This window comes from Halyomorpha halys, unplaced genomic scaffold (genome assembly GCF_000696795.3).
Source record: "Halyomorpha halys isolate HHAL.00 unplaced genomic scaffold, Hhal_1.1 Scaffold59.1, whole genome shotgun sequence".
Classification (NCBI taxonomy): Eukaryota; Metazoa; Arthropoda; class Insecta; order Hemiptera; family Pentatomidae; genus Halyomorpha; species Halyomorpha halys.
The window spans coordinates 824,259-844,270 of NW_027109400.1; the positions used below are offsets into that span (position 1 = coordinate 824,259).

Here is a 20,012-nt window from a genome sequence, read left to right on the forward strand (position 1 = left end):
TAAGTATTTTAATCATTACATTGTAATCATTGCTTTTATATTATTAAGAACAATAGAAGTAACTTTAACATTCAGTTCAAATGCCATCATCCAATATACAGGGTGTCTCAATATACAGGTTCTCCACTCCCACCTCTACAATTTTTGGAATTTTGATTTGATTTATCCTGGTCTACAACAATGGTATTTGGTCTATTTTTTTAGGGTACCATTAATTTTCTACATTCTTCTGAAGGTGCAAATTGTCAAAAATCAAAAACAATTTTTTATGGAATTTGAAGATTTTCGGGTAAATGGTACAGAAAAAAAAAATAAAAAGATGTATAACATAATTATAATAATTTGGTTTTCTCAACCAGCCTAGAAGACTAAAATAGCTGCTATTATGATGAAGCCTCGATTATGACATCTTTATGGGAAATTAAATTCTGAAATGATTTTATTCTTTAGTGAGGTGTAGATAGTTGACCGTAGATTAATGCTTGAAGAAGTTTGTCGGGGGGTGCGGTCAGCAAAGAACAACATAAATAAACAAACCACTGCCACAACCCCTGATGAAGACCTGAAACTCAGGTCGAAACGTCGGCATAAAATAAATAAATATGGTTTTGTTTATTTATGTTGTTCTTTGCTGACCGCACCCCCCGACAAACTTCTTCAAGTTTTATTCTTTAGCATTTTTTTTATTTTCCACACTGTTTATACACAAGTCATTTAAGAAACCAAAAAATTGTTAATTGCTTTTTTGAGTAACACTTTCAGGACACATCATATCAAAAAAGTGCAGATATGAATTCATTTTAGAATCTGATTTCCTATCAGCATCTGAAAAAAAAAATTCTATTTAATTGGCAATTTCAAAGTATGGTGGGCTGGATAAGATTATTAAATCAATAATACCCTCAGAGGGTAGACTACAAACCTCTGTAATGACCCAGCAAAAATTACATCAAAATTTCGAAAATTGTAGAATTTAGGGGGTGAAACTAAGTTGGAATATATTCTTGTATAATTATTACAAATAGTTTTATAAATATTTGATTTATTGTGGTAACAATGGCATTTTTTGAGGGTATCATTAATTTTCTACCTTCTAATTTTTTTCTTCATTTTTTAGAGTAAGTTAAATTTTTTTTTAAATTTTAATTTTTGTGTAAAGTACTTTTAAATTAAATATTCTCGACGCCCCATGAAATGAAAACATGACCACCCACCATGGTTAGAATAGTTTGGTTACCTGTAGATAACTCCCCCTTATCAGGAATGACCAAGAACTATTAAAGGTTTTATTCTGAATAATTAATTGTTTTCATAATATTCTTATTTTTCAGTCATTACAAGATACCTTTAAATAGCTCTATCATTCTCAATTTCAAATTATTTTCATTTTAAACATAAATAATTCTTAAATTGATTATCAATTGTATTTTCAGATATTTTTAAGAGTTGCTGAAAATGATCCAGCAAATGACATTGTTAATAACAATAACAGTAAGTTACAATTCTTTTATTTTAATTCTTTGTGTAAGATATTTTTAAATTAAATATTCTTGATTTTTTATATATTTAATTTTTTTCCTAGCAACTACCTCATGTTGGGACTCTTGTTTTTCTTCAAGAAAGAATTCATCAAAAAAAAGAATAAAAGATGATGACAGAAGTAGCAGACGTAAGACTGAAATGTTTTTGCTTTTATTGTTGTTAGTTGAGTGAATATTTTATGCTATGGATTTAATTATTTGCTTTATTAGTTAGTTCGTAATTTTCTTTTGGAGTTTTTAAGTTTTCATTTAGATTATCAATATTTAAAATTAAAAAACGTTTGTGATTTGAATTTTCTTCACTTTTTATTTTTGTTTACAGTTTATCGTCTTCCAGATATTCCTGATTAATATCAGAAACTTCACACCTTTATGATGTAATTTTTTTTGTTTAAGTGCTTGTTTATGCTATCATTATTGTTTATCCTTTCAGTGTCACCAGAAGTATTTGTTCAAATGCGTGGTTCTCGTGTCAAGTGTGAGTTGCACATTAATTATGCATGTATATGATTCTGGCTTTTCCTTATTTATGAAAAAGTGGATCATTAAATGTGATCACTTTTGTGATAGAATGTAATTAATTAAACTTGACAGTAGTTAGAAGGTGATAAACAAATTATTACGTGTTTAAATTGCACTTTTATATGTTACCTTAAAAAACAAACTTAAACTTTTGGAGCATGTATAATATTAAAATTTTTACTAATATTAAAATCCTAAAATGATTGAGATGGGATATTTTATTGGCAAGTTAATTAGTTGGTGCAATGGTGTAACTCTTGTGAAATAGCGTTACTTGTTATATTGTATTATTGTTTTGAAGATATTGGACATACAAAACTGTGGTTGAAGAAAGGGAAATTGTAGAATATTATAGTAATGAATGCCAAGAAAATTTACATCTAGACAGAAATACGGATATGGTTTAATAATACATTTTTACTAGTGATTGATTTGAAGTTTTTAGATATTCTGGGATCAGCGCTATCTATAAGGTTGTTTTAGGTTAAATGTATGTTTTTGCGATAAAGGGTGCCTAAGAAAAAATGTTGATAAAATTTTAAAAAAATATTTAGAGTATTTTCTTCTTTTCTATGCACTTTTCCAGTATACTACAAATAATATAAAAAAATTATTTCACATATTATTAAAAATATGAAAATCTGTTAAAAAACATCCTGCATAACAAGTTAGATTTGCATCTACTGAAGTTAGAAATACAACTGGAGAACTCCACTGTGTAGCCCCTTAAGGTTAATCACATTCAATATTGAAATTTGACATTTGGTATTGTTTAATAAGTATCATTCTAATGTATCAGTGCGGGTTATTTTGTTTACAGAGTTTTTGTTGCAGTAGGTCAATTTCATTACCGTTGGATGCAGAGGTGATTTTATTTTACCTCTTGCCACAAAGTTGGCAAAGACCTTTCTAAAGAAATATCAGACTTATGAAGCACATCAGTTCAAATCCATGGTATGGGCTCTAACAATATTATTAGGTTTAAGAATAGTCCAACCCAGATTCTGCCATCGAGGGCGGAGGTTTACTTCTCATCCTCAAAGGATATTTATATCCTATTCTTCATTCTCTGAAGAATACTGAACACAGAAAGGTGACTGATGAAGTCCTCTTTCTTTTTAATTCTCCAGGATTCAAGCTTTCGGCGTGCACACGCTTGGTATAAAATTCATACAGTTACATATTTATTAAATATGAAAGCAGAATTTTTGCTTATAAAATTTTTTATGAAAATGAAAAACAATATTGCATTTAAAGTATTGCCCATCACTAGCTAAACATTATTCCCATCTCTCTGACAGTCTCTGGATGCCACACTGAAAAACTTCCTCTTTTGAGACAAACCAGTCATCGAACCATTTTCATCAGATGTGAAATGCTGCTTAGCAAGTACATGTCCAGTAACTAAATAAGTAATGATGAGATGGATTCACAATCAGCAAACAATCTACATGCATAAGTATTTCCCAACAAAATGCTTCAATCATTCCCTTGAATGGTATTGTCATGTGTGATGGTATATAATTATTATGTTATGTTAAGAACATCAATTTTGGATATTCCGGTGGTTTTTCATGCTATGTTTGATTCTAATAGATCATTTTTATCAGTATCATCCAGTATTAACAGTTTTAACAGCTCATAATAGATCTTATCTTTCTAATCCCACCTAATAAAGCATTGTCTTCCGCCCATAATGATTTGATCTTGTAATGGATGTGGATAGCTCTTCTGGTGTTACCTATGATCTTGTACTCTTAAGATTCTCGAAATATACCCAGTTTTTGTGGTGAGCTGCATTTGGAAATGATTTTTTGTTTTTTCTGCTGTCTTTCATTCAGTTCATGTAGATCTCATTTTGCCATCTTCTGGATCTTTTCCAAGGCTTTCAAATGTATGGAGGTGGCTTCTTGTGTCATGATCTGTGTGTTTGATCATCATCCTTATCCAGCAATACTTCTAATTTGCTGTCTTCAAACTTTTTGACATTTTTCGTTTCACATGTCAGAATTTGGAAAATATTAAATTTTTTAAGCCAAGAGCATGATTACTGTAAGCTTCGATTATCATTCAACTCTGCAGCAGTTTTCTTCAAACAGGAAATCAGTGCTGTCTGCAAATTATAGTTTCCATGCACAATGCTTAGTGTTTTCAGCAGTATTAAAAACTACCTATGCTGTTGAATGAAATTTTTGTTGTGTGTTGAAAATGTTTAAAAATTATAGTTTAATGTTAATATATCTGGTACTTTCATGTTTTAACCAATTAATACCTATGCTCACTTGTAATGTCTAAATTATGTTGTAACTATTTTCTTATTTTTGTCTTTGATTTCTTTGTCTCTCCTACTGTAACTATTTGTCTGTGATTAATATTTCTTTTTTTATGTTATTATTTTATATCTTTTTTATGCATGAACATATATATATCATTGAAATTGTTTACTTTAATTCCTGTTTAAATTCATGGTAACTCTTATTGATATAATTGATACATGAAGGCCTATATTGAAGATATTAAGATTTATTTTGGGAGTTGAGAAGCCAAGAGGTACAATTGACCATTTTGTGAATAGAGGTTTTTTGCCTATGTTCCTTTCTGTGCCTGAACAAAAAATACAGTTCAGTATTGACAAAAGTGTGAAGTTATCAAACATTAACCAACAGTTATTAACTATTATATAATTCGGTCAATGATGAATTAAATTTGGCTCAGTCACAGTTCGATAATTAAAAATTCTCATACGCAGATGTGTCATTTGTACTCCTTGTCTTCTCACTCTCTCATTTGTCTTTTCAAGAATCAAATTGTTCTATCAATTAAATATTTCTTAACAGTCAGTAATACCTAACATATAAAATATGGCTTTTGGTTTTTCTATAAAAATTATTTGAAATAAATAACATATTATTGAAATTAACTAAAATTATTTTTCTTTAATGTTGGCTTATTTGTGTTTTTTTTTTCCTGTTGGTTTATTTATTAGAATTGGAGTGACAATGGTGCCATGTCATTAAAGATGTTATTCTTGATTGACTGAAAATAGTTATTGAGATCACTCTTGAAAAATGTTATGATTGTTGAGATTAACCATAAAAAATACCCATTAATTGCTTTGACTAAGAAATGAGTTGAATCGATTCACTAAAGAGCTACTACTTTTTATCAGTTCATAAGCAATCATCTATTTCTAGTTGAGAAACGAAGAACTTTTTTATCTGGTTTTCTATGTTTTATTTAATTTCAGTTCTTTTTTAATACTAAATGAAATGAATATTAGATTCAAATTTTTCAAACATTTAAATCTTTGTAGAGCTATATTTATTATTATTAATGTGATTGTTATAATAATTCAGTAAACTGCACTAGTTTTTTTAGAAATTCTTATTCTTTAGAAGCGACGGTCCTATATCACTTTTGAAATATTAGCTTAAAACGGGAATAGGAGACTTTAAGATAGTTTAATCGAGTAATATTTAAAAAGCTCCTGAAATTGAAAAACGACTTTAAACCCTCCACTCCAGCCCTCCATGGTAGCCTTACTTTATGACTTTTCAAACAGACAATTATAGTGAGTAGGTTGGTCGATGTACGACATGTCACAATCTCATCAGAGGAGATCATAACACAAAAAAAAGACAATCCTTTCCAGCCAGACCCGCCCTGCCCCACTAAGACCCCCGGAGAGCGACGGTCCTATATGACTTTTGAAATATTAGCTTAAAACAGGAAGAGGCAACTTTAAGATAGGCGAATTGAGCAATATTTAAAAAGGGCCTGAAATTGAAAAACGGCGTGAAAGGCTACCATGGAGGGCATATATGACTGTCGCTCCCCGTGGGTCTTAGCGGGGCGGGTCCGGCAGGGAAGGATTGCCTTTTTTTGTGTAAGATCTCCTCTTGTGAGATTGTGACATGTCATATATTGACCAACCTACTCACTATATTTGTCTGTTTGAAAAGTCAGATAAGTAAGGCTACCATGGAGGGCTGGAGTGGAGGGTTTAATGTCGTTTTTCAATTTCAGGCGCTTTTTAAATATTGCTCGATTAAACTTAAACAGACTTGTTAATTTAGTTTTAATTAATTAATGGGCTACTTGAGAATACTCTGTCTTTACATCATATTTCACAGTTTAGTACATAGTCAGAGATAAAAGCCTTGGCCGTTACCTACTGAAACAATAACAGAGATGGCTAGTGATTTTTATTCTGGCTTATAATGGATGTAGAAAATCAATGATACATTGATTTTAAATTATAAAACTCTATAGTTTGTAAAGTCTGTGAAATATTAAGGAGTCTTATATTTTGTATTTTACATATGATCTCTCAAAACCTAAGATATATTTTGTATTCGTACTTGGTTTATTCTTGTTATTTTGGTATTATTCAGACTCGTCAGTACCAATCATTGATTCAGATCAAGAGAAACCTACAGGGGATAATCTATACTGGAAGCAATTCATCGCTCTTCATGTCAAAAGGTTACACCATACACGGAGGAACAAAAAGGCTCTATTTTCTGAGGTATATTTCTATATTAATACCTTTTCCTTTATTTCCTATATTAATAACTTTCCTTACAAAGTTTACTTTCCAATATTGATTATTGACAATTTATGACTGATAAGATATAAGTGCATACATTTTTTTGATGAATCAATCCTTAATTATTTATTAGAAAAAAAATGATTAAAATTCACTAACTTGATAAATTAGGTTTTATTTCCAACATACCTTGCCAAGAAATGAAAAATGGGCAAATGATAAAACATAATTTAGTGATATATGATCTAATATTTATTAATCATTTATCTATGTACTTAAATATATTGTGGAAGCTCTATGCATCAAACTTAAAATATCCCTTGAAAACATTTGTATAGAAAATCTTTAATTTTCTATGAATGAAATACTCATCTATGTTCTACAAATAAAAAACTATTAAATTTACATTTTTAAGATTAAAGTATATTTTTTCCTGGAAAAAACAAAATCAAGATCAAGTTTCAGTGCCAACAATTTTCCTTTCAAAATTAAATATTAAATTACAAGTACAACTAATAATATGGATTTGTGCTATTTCTTTTTGTAAATTAAAATGAATGAATTGTGATTTTTCTTGTTTTTTGAGGAATTACAGCTGTGAAAATTTAATGTAACCAATCTCAAAGTTCCATATATAGAGGCTTGGATGATTAAATATTTGTTTCATTGAGGTTCTCACGATCAGCGGGTATTTGTTGGTCTAGAATTTAAAAGTTGTATCAAATTCAATTTTATTAAAATTATAAATATTTGTGGTTAGAATTGATAAATACAGTGTAATTGAAATATGACTTAAAAAATACTTATTGTTTTCACTGTATTATTTTGAAAAACTGGAAAAGTGATGGTACTTAAAACATATTATAAATTACTGTACCTTAGTTACTCTCTGAAATTAAATTAATTTTTTTAATGATTAAAATGGGCTGTATGTATCTGTAAGCACTCACTCTCTTACTTATTTATCACAGCATCCCAAAACACTTTCGATTTGTCAACCATCGCAATCAAAGAACACATACAATGTACTTCAATTGTGCATAACATTGCGTTATATCACAACAACTGAAAATAAAGTATTATATAAAATATTGGAACCAAAAAAGGATGAGTTAACCAGAGAGCTTATTTTAAGGGTACACTAAGGGAACATTTTTTTATGATCCCCTTCCTGTTAAGTTAAGGGAACTGAACCTGGTAAATATAATTCAGGTTACTAAATTTTGGCCAATATGATGGGCATATAAGGTTGTAAGGATTAGTAAAGAATAGATTCTAAAATGTTAATGAGCATTGAACCGAAAGGTAAAGGTCTGATAGGTAGACCAAAGCATTGGAGGAAGGATTACGTCTAAACTGGTTTGGGCTTGTTTGGGCATCACCTGATGGATGTATTTAGAGAGTGATAGTATCAGCATCAAACCATTGGGTTTGCCAAGTCTTTATTATTATTATTTCACTATAAGACAAACCTAACTCGGTAAACATGACTGAGAAGCATAAGGAAGGTTAAAGATGGACTCACAAAGATCCATCAGTATAGTGAGATAGACACATAAACCATGCGTTATAAAGAGGTGGTTTTTATTATATTAAGGTTACCATTACTATCAACTTATGTTATCCCACTTAAGAGTGGAATTAGAAGTTAGGGAGTTTCCCTCCTCCCTCCTCTCTCCTCCCTCAGCTAACTGAACACGAGAAGATTTGAAAAAGGGATTTATAAAATATCTCCTTTATTCACCAAACCAAATAAGTTGAAAGAAATTTGCTGAACATGCTAAGTTAAGAGCAATCCTTAAATATATACTAATTTCAAACAAAATTGTTGTTATTGTGAGTTGTCAATAGAATAAAAGGGACTTCACTTTAAAAATAGACATCGTAAAATTTACTGTTATCTCTGTAGATTCTATCATGTTTTAAAAATTAAATGTATTTTATTAAATGTGGATTTAAAATTTTATTTTAAGTATTAATGAAATTTATTTTATGGACTGTAATTAGGTTGCTGACAAGTATTGATTTAAATTGATAGATTTTAAATTAACAGAAAAAGTAAAACATGTTATACAAGTGAAGGAAGTAATTAAGATAACTGCCTTTGTCTTAAACAAAAAAATGTCTTCTTTATTGAGTAAAATAAAATAATACCTGTATAAACTATTAAATGAATATTTTAGCTCAAAGGAAATAATAATTTTTTTTTTTTAATAAAAAGAAAATAGTATACTATGCAAATCATTAAATTTAGAAAGAATATAAAATATCTGTTAAAATGAATTACTAATTAGATGTGGTAAGCTTGAAGAGGCAAGTCCCGGAGATCAGTGCTGACCTGTAGTCATCAAAATTAGAGAGGCTGCTGTTAACCCCTCCCCCCCTTGTTTAGAATAAGTGAAGGCTTTACATGGAAGTGATTTCTACCATCTAGTGCAGTGCGAATTGTGCCTGGGAAAATCGTACATTACACAATTGAACAGGTTAGACTAGTGGTGAGGAGTCGGAGGAGAAGGGATGATATGAGTTCCTAGATCTCTCTGCTTGCTACTTACAAACTTGAGTTTTCATTGAACATTCACTTAACAAAAAACTCTATAAGCCATTAACATTGATTATGTAAAAATATTTTTAGAACATCTTTTTTTTTTTTTTTGTTATTGATTATATTCTTATTTAGTTTTCCCATAACTATCATAATTTACTTTTAAAATTAATTATTTGGAATTTATAGTTATTGTTATTGGATATATAGTAAATTATAGTAATATTTTATTTTCAGTTGGTGTTACCTGCTGTATTTGTATGCATGTCACTCTTGGTTTCATCCATCTTTCCAAAGTTGAGAGAGCGACCACCTATAGTTTTAGAGCCATGGCGATATCCTTCTCCAAAGTAATTAAGTGTTTAAGCATTTACGAGCAGCATATGTTTCCCACTACTTAAATTATTTTTTAAAATTGATTATCAGGTGTTAAATTATAGCATTTAAAAATTTTATCTTTTAGCTTCATGTTCTACAGTAACAATGCGCCTCAAGATACTTGGACCCAAGAATATATACAGAACATGAAAGGACCAGATGGCATTGGAGCGAAGTGTATCATAATAAATGGAACTAGGTATTTATTAATTTTATTTTTTTAATATTTAACATTAAATGTTTTAAAAATATCTTTACATCATTTTCTTTGCTTGCAGAAATGATGAATGTGGGCAGATTGTTACTGAAACTGTTGAAGCACATAGGGCTTTTACTTTTAGAAATTCTTTTGCTGAGTGTTCCTGCGAATCTGGTGCTCAGGTTTGTCCTGCAAACATAGGAGAACCTGAACCACCACATTCTGTGGTAATTTTAATCAACTACTGTTAATATTGTTTTGTTTTAATTTTTTTTTTTTTGTGGTTGCTTACTAATATCATTCTAACAAAAAGGTCCTTTTGGTATTCCAGAATCATTTCATGCTGGCATTATGTTTATAGGTCTGAACAATTTTTTTATTCTCACTATCAATGAGTCTTGATCTCAGTTTCAGCAACTAAAATTGAGTTTATTATGTAGTAATAAAAAAATTAGTAGTGAGAATGGTCATTTAAACTTTTTCCTGAAGTATAATTTTCTCCTTTGGATGTATATCAGCTATATTATCTTCTTGACAAGTAGACCTCTTTGAGGGAAGTCTGTGGTTAAGATTTCAAACTCTATTGTGGTATGTGTTCGTGTTTTGATTGATGTCATTACTTCACCAATCTCTTCAAGTAAGTAATTTCAAATCTAATATTTTTAAAAATCTAATGTCATTTATAAAGTTATGTTTGTTGACAATGTAGTATAATTTCCACGAAAGTTCAATACTAATAATAATTCGAAACTACAATTTTTGTTATTACTGCATCAGTCTGTACTTCATTCAAAAACATTTGTAGAAGGTAAAGTAATGACATCAAGGGTCAAGTAAAGAATAAACATGCTGTCAAATTTTTCAAATTAAAAATGGATTGACTCCTTGATATTTTTCTTGGAAGATGAAAACTAAATTCTATACTTTGATGAATATTAATTACAATAATAGCTGTTTTGCACTGATTTTAGGTTTTCTTTAACTCCATTGTTCTGGATTATTATTTTTTCTTAAATTGCATTTTGTTATTTTGAATGTCTGTAATCTTTTTTGTTTTCCTGGAGTAAATGGACTCTGTTAAAGCCACATTTTAAAAATTGTATTTTACATGTTGATTTTTTAATGTTTACATCACATTTATATCCTGTTATTTTTTTTTTTTTTTTTAGCTCACAACTCGTGATATACTGTATAATATGACAGGTGATAATATCCCTATGTGGATTGTAAATACCTGGCCTAAGTATGAAGAGCACAGGTAAGAAGCTTCTTAGTTTGTTTTTTTTTCCTGTTAATTTTATATTTTAATATTAGTATTATCTGTCTTCGTAAGGTTTGGTGGTTACAGTTTTGGCACCTCTTTAATAGTTCCTACATTAGGAATAGCTGATATAGTTAATATAGCGTACGGTACTCAAGTGCCTGAATACTTTGATTTCCTAAAAACTCAACCAAAGAGAACTAATTCTACACTTAATAATGTCAAGGTAACTTTTGTCTTTATAATTAGTATTTTTATTCTTTTGAAAAAAAAAATGATTTTTTTTTTTTAATTTCAGGTTTGGTTTAATAACAAAGGCTGGATTGCTTCAGTTGCTTACATGAATGCCATTAACAATGTAGTTTTAAGATCAAACTTGCCTTCGAATGTATCCAGTGATTATGGAATAATTACAATTAATCATCCAATGAATTTCACTGCAAAGCAATTAGAAATTGAGCTAATGTATGATATTATATCCTCTTATTAAATTGTTCCTTATCTATTTAACCTTTTACAAATCCAGGGTGTCTTTTTAGACATTCTTTAATTACAATTCTGGGCTTGCATGTGAGTTGATGTCAAGAAGTTGAGACACTTCTTGATAAACATTGGTTACCTATCTTTTGGTGCTAGCAAAACAATAAGTCTACTACTTCGATATTGAACATATATGCTTACAGATAGACCTGGCTCATGAAAACTTTGAATTCTTCCATATTGTTTTTTCTCAACTCTTATACGTAATCTTTCGCTTCTTATTTTGTGATGCTTGGAGGTATTCCATGTCAGAACTTCAGACCATCTTTCCATCTCAAGTCAAAGTAACTAGCCAAACTTCAATTTACTAAAGGTACTTTTTTTTCTATACTTACTTTGATTAATCTGTTGCTGTCATGTTTTTTCTTTTAGATTTTAGCAATACTTACAATACAATTTCATTTTTGATCTTGCCAGTTTTTCATAATTTTTTTGCAGCATCTTCTTGTAATCTCGAGTGTAGCCAGGTTTCCATTATCTTTGCCTTTAAACTTGAGATGTATTATAACTCCACTTATCAGTCTTCATTTGGACCAAAATACCATCTATTTATATACAGTATATAAAAGAAAAATCTTCAATATTAAATTTAACTAATATATTTGCTAAATATTTAAGTACCTATCATATTATATATCTTGCTAAGTATTAATTCTGTGCCGCTACAACCTATGTAAAATAATATAATTTTCTTTTATTGTACGTCAAAGAGATATATGTGATTTGTAAAAGGTTAAAATATACTTGGAAATGTTGTAAAATTTCTCTTAAAGACAGTATTTATAATAATTTGGCTTTGTTTCAGACGTCAGGGAGGAGTTTCCTTATTACATGCCATTTCTGTGATATTTGCCTTAAGTTTCGTACCTGCTTCGTTTGTATTGTATCTTATAGAAGAAAGGGTCTCTCACTCAAAGCATCTCCAGCTGGTTTCTGGTGTAAATAAACTTATTTACTGGGTCCAAACATTTTCCTGGGATCTTGTAAGTTATGGTAGTTTTATTTGGTATTTTTAATCGTAGTTTTAGAAATATAGTAGATCTCCCTTATCCAGAGTTGCTAGAACTGACATCACACTAGACAAAGGAGAAATGGACACTTAATGATGGAAACTAGTTAATTATAAAAATAATATTATGTATGGTTGAAGTTATAATTTTCAATATTGGCAGAGTTAAGGGCAAAGGATATAAAATGCTGATAGAGATTTTTCTGAGATGACTGTGAAGAACCTAAGGTTATTAGATTCTGGAAGGGATAATTTTCAAAATTGCTTCAATTTGGATTCTGAATTTTGAGCATTTGAGTGGATATAATGGATGTGGAGAGATTTAGCCCATTGGACTGTGGATTGGGTTCCATTATAAAATTAAAAAAATTACATCCTGTTGCTTCCATTCTTTTTATCAATTCCTTTGTTATGTGAGTCAAGTATCCTGTACAAGTGAGTAAGCTTAAAGTTTTAAGGAGACCATGAATGTTAAATATGGATTTTCCATCATGCAAAGAGGAGGTGAGGGTTGAAACTATTGGGTGAACAGAAGTGTAGATAACAGAAGCAGACAGAATTCATATCAAATTGAGGGGATTCATAAGAAATGAGGTCTAAAATTAGATTTAATACCACTTTAGGAGCAAAAGCCAATCGATTTTTCTCCTCCAGTTTATGAAAGACGTGTTGAGTGTTTAAAAAAATTATATTAACAAAAATACTTGTTTATACGTTGAAACTTGATGAGATTGATTTTATTGTATGTAGTCTTCATTTTTGTAACTTTTTGTATTTGATGTGGCTGGTGCTTGGTTTAATGTTAAAAAGAAGTTTGGATTACTGTTATTGAAAATGTTTTTTCTTCTAGTTAATCTAGTAAATTCGGTATACTATTACATCACATACATTCATTAGAATAATTGATGTTATAATTTATTGCAAAGTAATGATATTTTATTAAATGGCTTCATTATTTCAGATGGCATATCTTATGTCTTCATTTCTCTGTATTCTGATTTTTCTTGCCTTTAATGAACAAGCATATGTCTCTTCTACTAATTTTCCTGGACTTCTGCTCCTTTTCCTATTATATGGGCAAGTTAATCTAAACACTTATGACTTTTTCTGCCATTAAAATTAGTTTGATTTGTATTTAATTAAAAAGATTTTCATTTTTAGATGGTCATGTATACCATTGATGTACCCTATGAGCTTTGTATTCTCTGTACCAAGTTCGGCTTTTGTTAGCTTATCTTGTGCCAATATGTTCATTGGCATAATAACTACTGTGACAACATTTGTATTAGCTGCTTTTGATGATCAGGTAAGAGTGTACTATTTAACTTCAAAGATTCATTGATATTAATTCAGGTTGAATGACAATATGCTTGTAGAATTCTTTTTTAATTCATGAAATTGATGTGTGAATCATCAAATACAAGACTCTAATTAAGTTGGCCTCACATAAGTGATCCATTTGGTCCAAGGCCATTTGGAATATGTTCATTTGGACTATGTCTTAATCAGAAAGTCATCCATGACCATACCAATCCACACCAAACCATTTTTCTTTTCAATTTTTCTATGTAACCATCGAGTGTTCCATATTTTGCAAAATACTTCCATCTCCAATATGAATGAAGATAAATTCTTAAAGTTATGTTTTGATGCAATTAGCATTTATATTAGGGGGAAAATGACTGAAATAATTGCTAGCTACTTGAAAGCAATTAATTCAAGAACAATCTTTCGAGTCTTTTGGTTGATAAAAATATTTAAGAACGGATGGGATAACTTACAATACTTTGGTTGTAATGCTCACCCGAATTATTTAGAGAAAGGATTCAAATATAAGATAAACCGTGAGTTGCAAAAGATGTGCTGTTATTCTTTGAGGGAATGTACTCATGAAATAGATTTACAGCTATCTACCCCATACTTTGGTACAGATCATACTTCCATAACATAAACTTTCCTTGAAAAATAATTTTTTTTTCGACTTATAGTATCTTAAGCAAGTAATTAAAAACTAAAAGAAACATCTGACCGTCATATAGGTACTAAAAATTAATAACAATTAGATAGAAGCTTTCTTCCTAAAAATAAAATAAATTAGTTCCCCTATAACCCATGAAGAGAATTAAATGCAGACTCTGGTAGAAATGTCTGATTCTAGGACCTTTTCTGATCTTGGGATAGAGTGTCAATTTTATACCCCATCTGCGTCATTCCCTTTGTGATATTAGGAACTCAATTTTTTTTTAAATCTGTTGATCCAGAAAGTATATATTAATAAGGGAGTTAAGAAATCTCAGTAGACAAGTAGTTTTTTAGCTTAAGGGATCAGAATTGTTTTAATGAAAAACTTGCAAGTGAGTTTTTACAATTTCTTATAACTAACCTGTAAAATTCAATACCTCTTGTATTATCCAGATACTAGATGTGATCCAACAAATAGAATTCATTTGTTTATAAGCCTTTTTATTTTTATAATTAATTTTATTGATTTCTTGTAATATGATTGAGGAGAAAATGTCTCTTGTTTCTCTCTCTCTAAATCTTTATTGAATTACTTAGGCATTGTAAGCCAGGAATATTTTTCTGTTTAATAATCTTTTTTTCTTTTCAAAAGGAATTGAAAGATATAGATAATATCATCAAAGAAGTATTTCTTATTTTTCCCCACTATTGTTTGGGAGATGGTTTGATGAAACTTGCTGCAAATCACTTTGCTACCGCCTCGCTAATGAATTTAGGTATGATTGCAGTAGTAATTTCTTTTTTACTTGATACCAATAATATGTTTTTCATCGTTTAGATACATTGTTTATGTTTTTACAGACATAGATTTTGAATCAAATGTATTAGAGTGGGAATTCCTTGGTAAAAATCTGCTATGCATGGCTTGTTTTGGAGTACTGTTTTTTCTCATTACTCTTATGATAGAATTTGAGCTGTACAATATTTTTCGGAGAAATACAGAGGTAAGGTGTACTTGGTTCAGTATTTTATGTTACCAATTTGTTCTGATTACTGTATAAATGTCTTTCTTCTAAATTTGTATTTATAATTTGAATAAATTAGTTTAACCAGTTTGATGGGCTGGTTTCCATTCTGCCTAAGAGGAGTCCTTGTGTTCTATGGTATATGTCGTATACATCAAGTATATAGTTACAAATCCAAGTTTTCTTCCTTCTACACTCACTGCATGTGTCATGGTGAGCAAAAAATATCAGGGATTTTGTATTTTTTACTATATACTTGGTATATATAGCATCAAAAATCTAGATAGTTATTTTTATTTATTTTATTTTCGGCCAAGACTCTCATTGGAGTCCTATACTGCCTAACCATGGTTGGGGGTCAAAGTTTTTCATTTTGGGGGACCGCCACTCAATGAAAAAAGTCAACACCCCAGGCTGGATTCGTACCGGCACCGCCAATAGACACTAAATTGGTAAGATGGTGTCTTAACCACTGAGCTAGGGGCAGCCTGTTGATAGATTATATAACTTTTTGGAAGGTAACCCCTTATTTGGCCACTTGTATCCATGATACTTGATATGTAGGATCAGGTCTGGGGTGGTCGACTTTTATTTGAAAAATTTACCCTTCCCCCCACCATGGTTGGAATAGGGTGTTATCCTGTAGATACCCCTCCCCCTCGTATTTCAGAAATGTCTATGAAGGAGGTTCATGAAAAAAAAAAGTAACCTCTTATTTTCTTCCTCTATTTCATCAACTTTCTCTTGCAGATCTACCCATACAGCTATATCTTTTTTTCAAACCATCCTAATTAAGTTGCTAGAGTGTAAATCTGTTATTTTGATTTTATTTAATAAAAGAGTATTTAAAATTTTTAACTTGTTTTAGATTCTAGGGTTATAAATATTATTATTTTTTTTTTAAATATTGTTCTTTTATATAATTCATTATTTCTGCTGCATATCATGTACATAAATCAATAGTTTTATCATTTTTTTCTCTTAATTTCACTGTTTTAAAGATCTTTATTATTCAATTTGCTAGTAATTTGTATATTTATTATTAAGACACTAGGTAAATTTATATAATCCAGTCTTGTCTAAATTATAAGCTAATCTTGGCATGATATTTGTTTTAAACTATACATTCCTACTTCAAAAATATCCCTTTTCAATCTTATTTCTTACATCATTAAAGGGGATGGAGTTTGAGACATCCCTTTTAATGCATGTTTGTCTAAATACCAATATCCACTGCAAATCTTCATTATATAGTTAATCCCTCTTTTATTGACATTTCTACTTCATTATCACTTGCTTTTGATTTTGTTAGTCATGTTATCCTTCCTTCTTAGATAATTAATCTTGATATCCTTCCCTCTTAGATAATTAATCTTGTTATCCTTCCCTCTTAGATAATCCAAAATATATTCCTTCTTTCCCAAGTCTTTTCCTTATTAACTTTTCTATCAAATGCTGTTTTTCTATAATAAACCTTGGAGACATGAGCGTAGGCAGGGGGGAGCTGCGTGCGGGAAAAAAAGTAAATAGTGAACTGATTTGATAGATGATTTCTTTTTGGAAACATGCTGTAATTAGTAAGGTAATATTTTTGAGTTGACATCTTCACGGAACACAACTACACTTTTGAAGGGATGAGATGGATATACATCAATTCTTCGGTAAAAAATGGTAAGAGTCAATAAGCCCAATTATTCGTCAGATATTTACATCTAAAAATAATGGGGGAATGAATAAAAAACACCTTTTTTTTATATTCCATTCTTTCTATTATAACTTACAGTTTTCCATTTGTATAATCTCAGAATGTTTGTTGATAATAAACCAAAGTAGGCAATCATCGTAGAAGAGTGGTTGATATTTTTTGACAGCAATCCCAGAAGGCTGATGCTCTCATAGCAAACCTCTTCATCGCTTCTTATATTTTTGTGTTTGTTGTGAGTATTGTATGAATTTATGTACAATAATTAAGTTTATGCTAGATTTTCAAGGTCCATTCACTATAATTTATTTTAAATAAATTTTAAAAGTAATAATTGAATTTTATGAAGTAGAAATAAAATGGTAATGGTATTTCTTTGAACAATGCGGGATTACATATCTTTCATGTATATATATATATATGCATGTTGGGTGTGTAATGGGCTGAGGCCTGCTCCTCCCTTGGCAAAATCCTGCCTATGCCCATGCTAGGAGATGTTCCATCTAAATCTTACCTTGAAAGATAACAGATCAAATTTCATGAGCTATGTATTGAGTAAGTATGTAATGCTGGGTTGAAAAGGGAATTCAGCTTAATCAATTATTTATATTTTCTAAATATTAATAACGCTTCATTGGTGACTCAAAGTCATATATACTTTCACAATAGGACACCTCTTGGGTCACCAGCAGCTTGGCAGCCCAAACCTAGGTAGGCTATCCTAAATTAACACTGACAGAAATTGGATGGTACCAGATCCTTGAGCCCTTACTCTGAAAAATACACTGAAGAGATAAAAAAACACCAAAAGAATGGAAATACCTATTTTATATTCCCAGATGGCCTAGATCCCTCTCCAAAAGAGGACCATCTAATAAGAAGCTGGTTAGAGATCCAAAAGGATAGCGGGATGGGATGAAAAATATGCTTGCTGAATGAAGGAGATGAAAAACAGAGCTGGGGAAACTGGAGAATAATCGAATAAAATTTGCTGAGTACAAGTTGGAGACGGTAGTCCCTGCCAGCAGAGGACATTCGCAGGGTAGAGATCAGAGAGTACAGTTGTTAGAAGAGAGAATAGTTAGTAGTTGAGTGAGTTGAAGTGCCAACTTTAACTACCTTGTGACTGCAACAATGCTGGTTCGAATCCAGCCTGGAGGGTCATCTTGATTTCCGTGGTGTTCCAACAAAATAAAAACTTGACTACCCACCATGGTTGGAATAGGATGGTACCCTATAGGTGACTCTCTGTATGTAAGAAATGACCAAGAAGGGGTCATGAAAAAAAAAGTTGCCAGAAGAGAATTTATTGGAAGTAGTGACCCAGCTAGGTCAAGTCAGTGTTTGAGAGAATTGAAGATACTGGAGCCAGAGGAGCGGCACCCCAGATAAGATAAGTACTAATGAGTATTGGACTGTAATTTTGATTGGCAATTAAATTAAATAGTGGTGAGTCTGTTAAATAATTAAATATCTACAGTATTCTCATTTGCATTAATTCTCTTACAATTTATTTATGCCTTATTATAAATATCCGTAGTAAACCTTGTTATTTTAAGCTCTGAAAGTTGTGATAATTTGGATACTCTGCACGCCATCTAATAACTGTAATTAAGTAAATTGGTGAATACCTTTAGAAGAGATATTCGATGTTCAGTATACCTCATTCCATCTACCATACCATAGCAAGGAGATCTGTGGTATCTAGCTTTTGATTTAGATCAATTTATAATTCCTTTTTGAGGAGGTTGATTCCTATAAGGAATTGATAAATATATATATATTTATATATATGAATATAAAATATATTGGTAGAAAGAATACATAAATATATAATAGAAATAAATGCAGTTTTTGGAACCTCCTTGCCTTGGAACATTGGTTTAGCCAGAACAGTACATGTTGTCCAATTTCTATCCCAAAAGAGCTCCATTGCTCCTGACTTACCCTTTCCATCCATATTCCCCAACTCCTTGTCTCCTTACTTTGACTTTGGTTTTCTGGTTCATGATGATATCTCTGGTGAATTATAAGCTATTATTATTATGTTGATTGGAAATTCTTGTTCACCATGACCCATATGGATTTCTGTGAAAAATTTGAAGTTGAAAACATTAGTGAATAGTTTTATCTATTTAGTAAAAAATAGTCTTTGCTCTTCTTTCTATCAACAGGTGTATTCCCTTTTCACAATATTACTGAAATCTGCTTTCTTCATTTATCATAATGTTTTATCTCATCACTTTCTTTATATCTTTGAACTCTGTTAGTTTAAAACTACAATTTACTCCTGTTATACACACTCTTGCTCTTCCAACCTTTATTTCACTTCTCATAAAACTGTTTCATTAGAAAAAATCCAGATAAATTTTGCATCATTATTTGAAATTTCTTTCCTAAATGATGTTACACAATTACTCACTCTTACTCTGCATTTAAATTTCATCTGCCTGCCTATCTCCTGTTTCTGCAAAATCTATAATATCCTTTCTCTCTCTCCTGATGTTGGTTGTTAATCTATAAATTCTAAGTGACCCATACATTATATGATTTTCTCATTATTATTACTCAATGAAGTGCATCTATGCATTCTTGGACTGTTGGTCCATTATTATAATGTACTTTATAATTTATTATTCTCTAGATTATTAAGTCACAGAATAAAGAATTTTATTTTTCAGTTAATTCCATTACATTATTTTCAAGTTTTTATTTTATGCTGTGTGTATAATAATCCCCTAATTAAAATAATTAAATACTGCGAATATTTTAAAATTTT

At 30.3% G+C, this 20,012-nt stretch overlaps 1 protein-coding gene across 3 annotated transcripts in view; it reads left to right on the top strand.

The window, feature by feature from the left end:
* LOC106692533 (phospholipid-transporting ATPase ABCA1) overlaps positions 1–20,012 on the top strand; it is a 60,620-nt gene that overhangs the window by 25,830 nt on the left and 14,778 nt on the right. For 2 of the 3 annotated variants that reach the window (XM_067047588.1, XM_014438528.3), the window contains exons 26-40: positions 1,434–1,491; positions 1,583–1,669; positions 1,975–2,019; positions 6,458–6,591; positions 9,395–9,507; positions 9,621–9,734; positions 9,814–9,961; positions 10,904–10,992; positions 11,068–11,221; positions 11,294–11,460; positions 12,341–12,518; positions 13,506–13,621; positions 13,706–13,850; positions 15,159–15,282; positions 15,368–15,510. In XM_067047588.1, coding sequence (XP_066903689.1) covers positions 1,434–1,491; positions 1,583–1,669; positions 1,975–2,019; positions 6,458–6,591; positions 9,395–9,507; positions 9,621–9,734; positions 9,814–9,961; positions 10,904–10,992; positions 11,068–11,221; positions 11,294–11,460; positions 12,341–12,518; positions 13,506–13,621; positions 13,706–13,850; positions 15,159–15,282; positions 15,368–15,510 — 1,815 coding nt within the window. The remainder of the gene's footprint in view (positions 1–1,433; positions 1,492–1,582; positions 1,670–1,974; positions 2,020–6,457; positions 6,592–9,394; positions 9,508–9,620; positions 9,735–9,813; positions 9,962–10,903; positions 10,993–11,067; positions 11,222–11,293; positions 11,461–12,340; positions 12,519–13,505; positions 13,622–13,705; positions 13,851–15,158; positions 15,283–15,367; positions 15,511–20,012) is intronic. The other variant, XM_067047589.1, reaches the window with a different exon arrangement.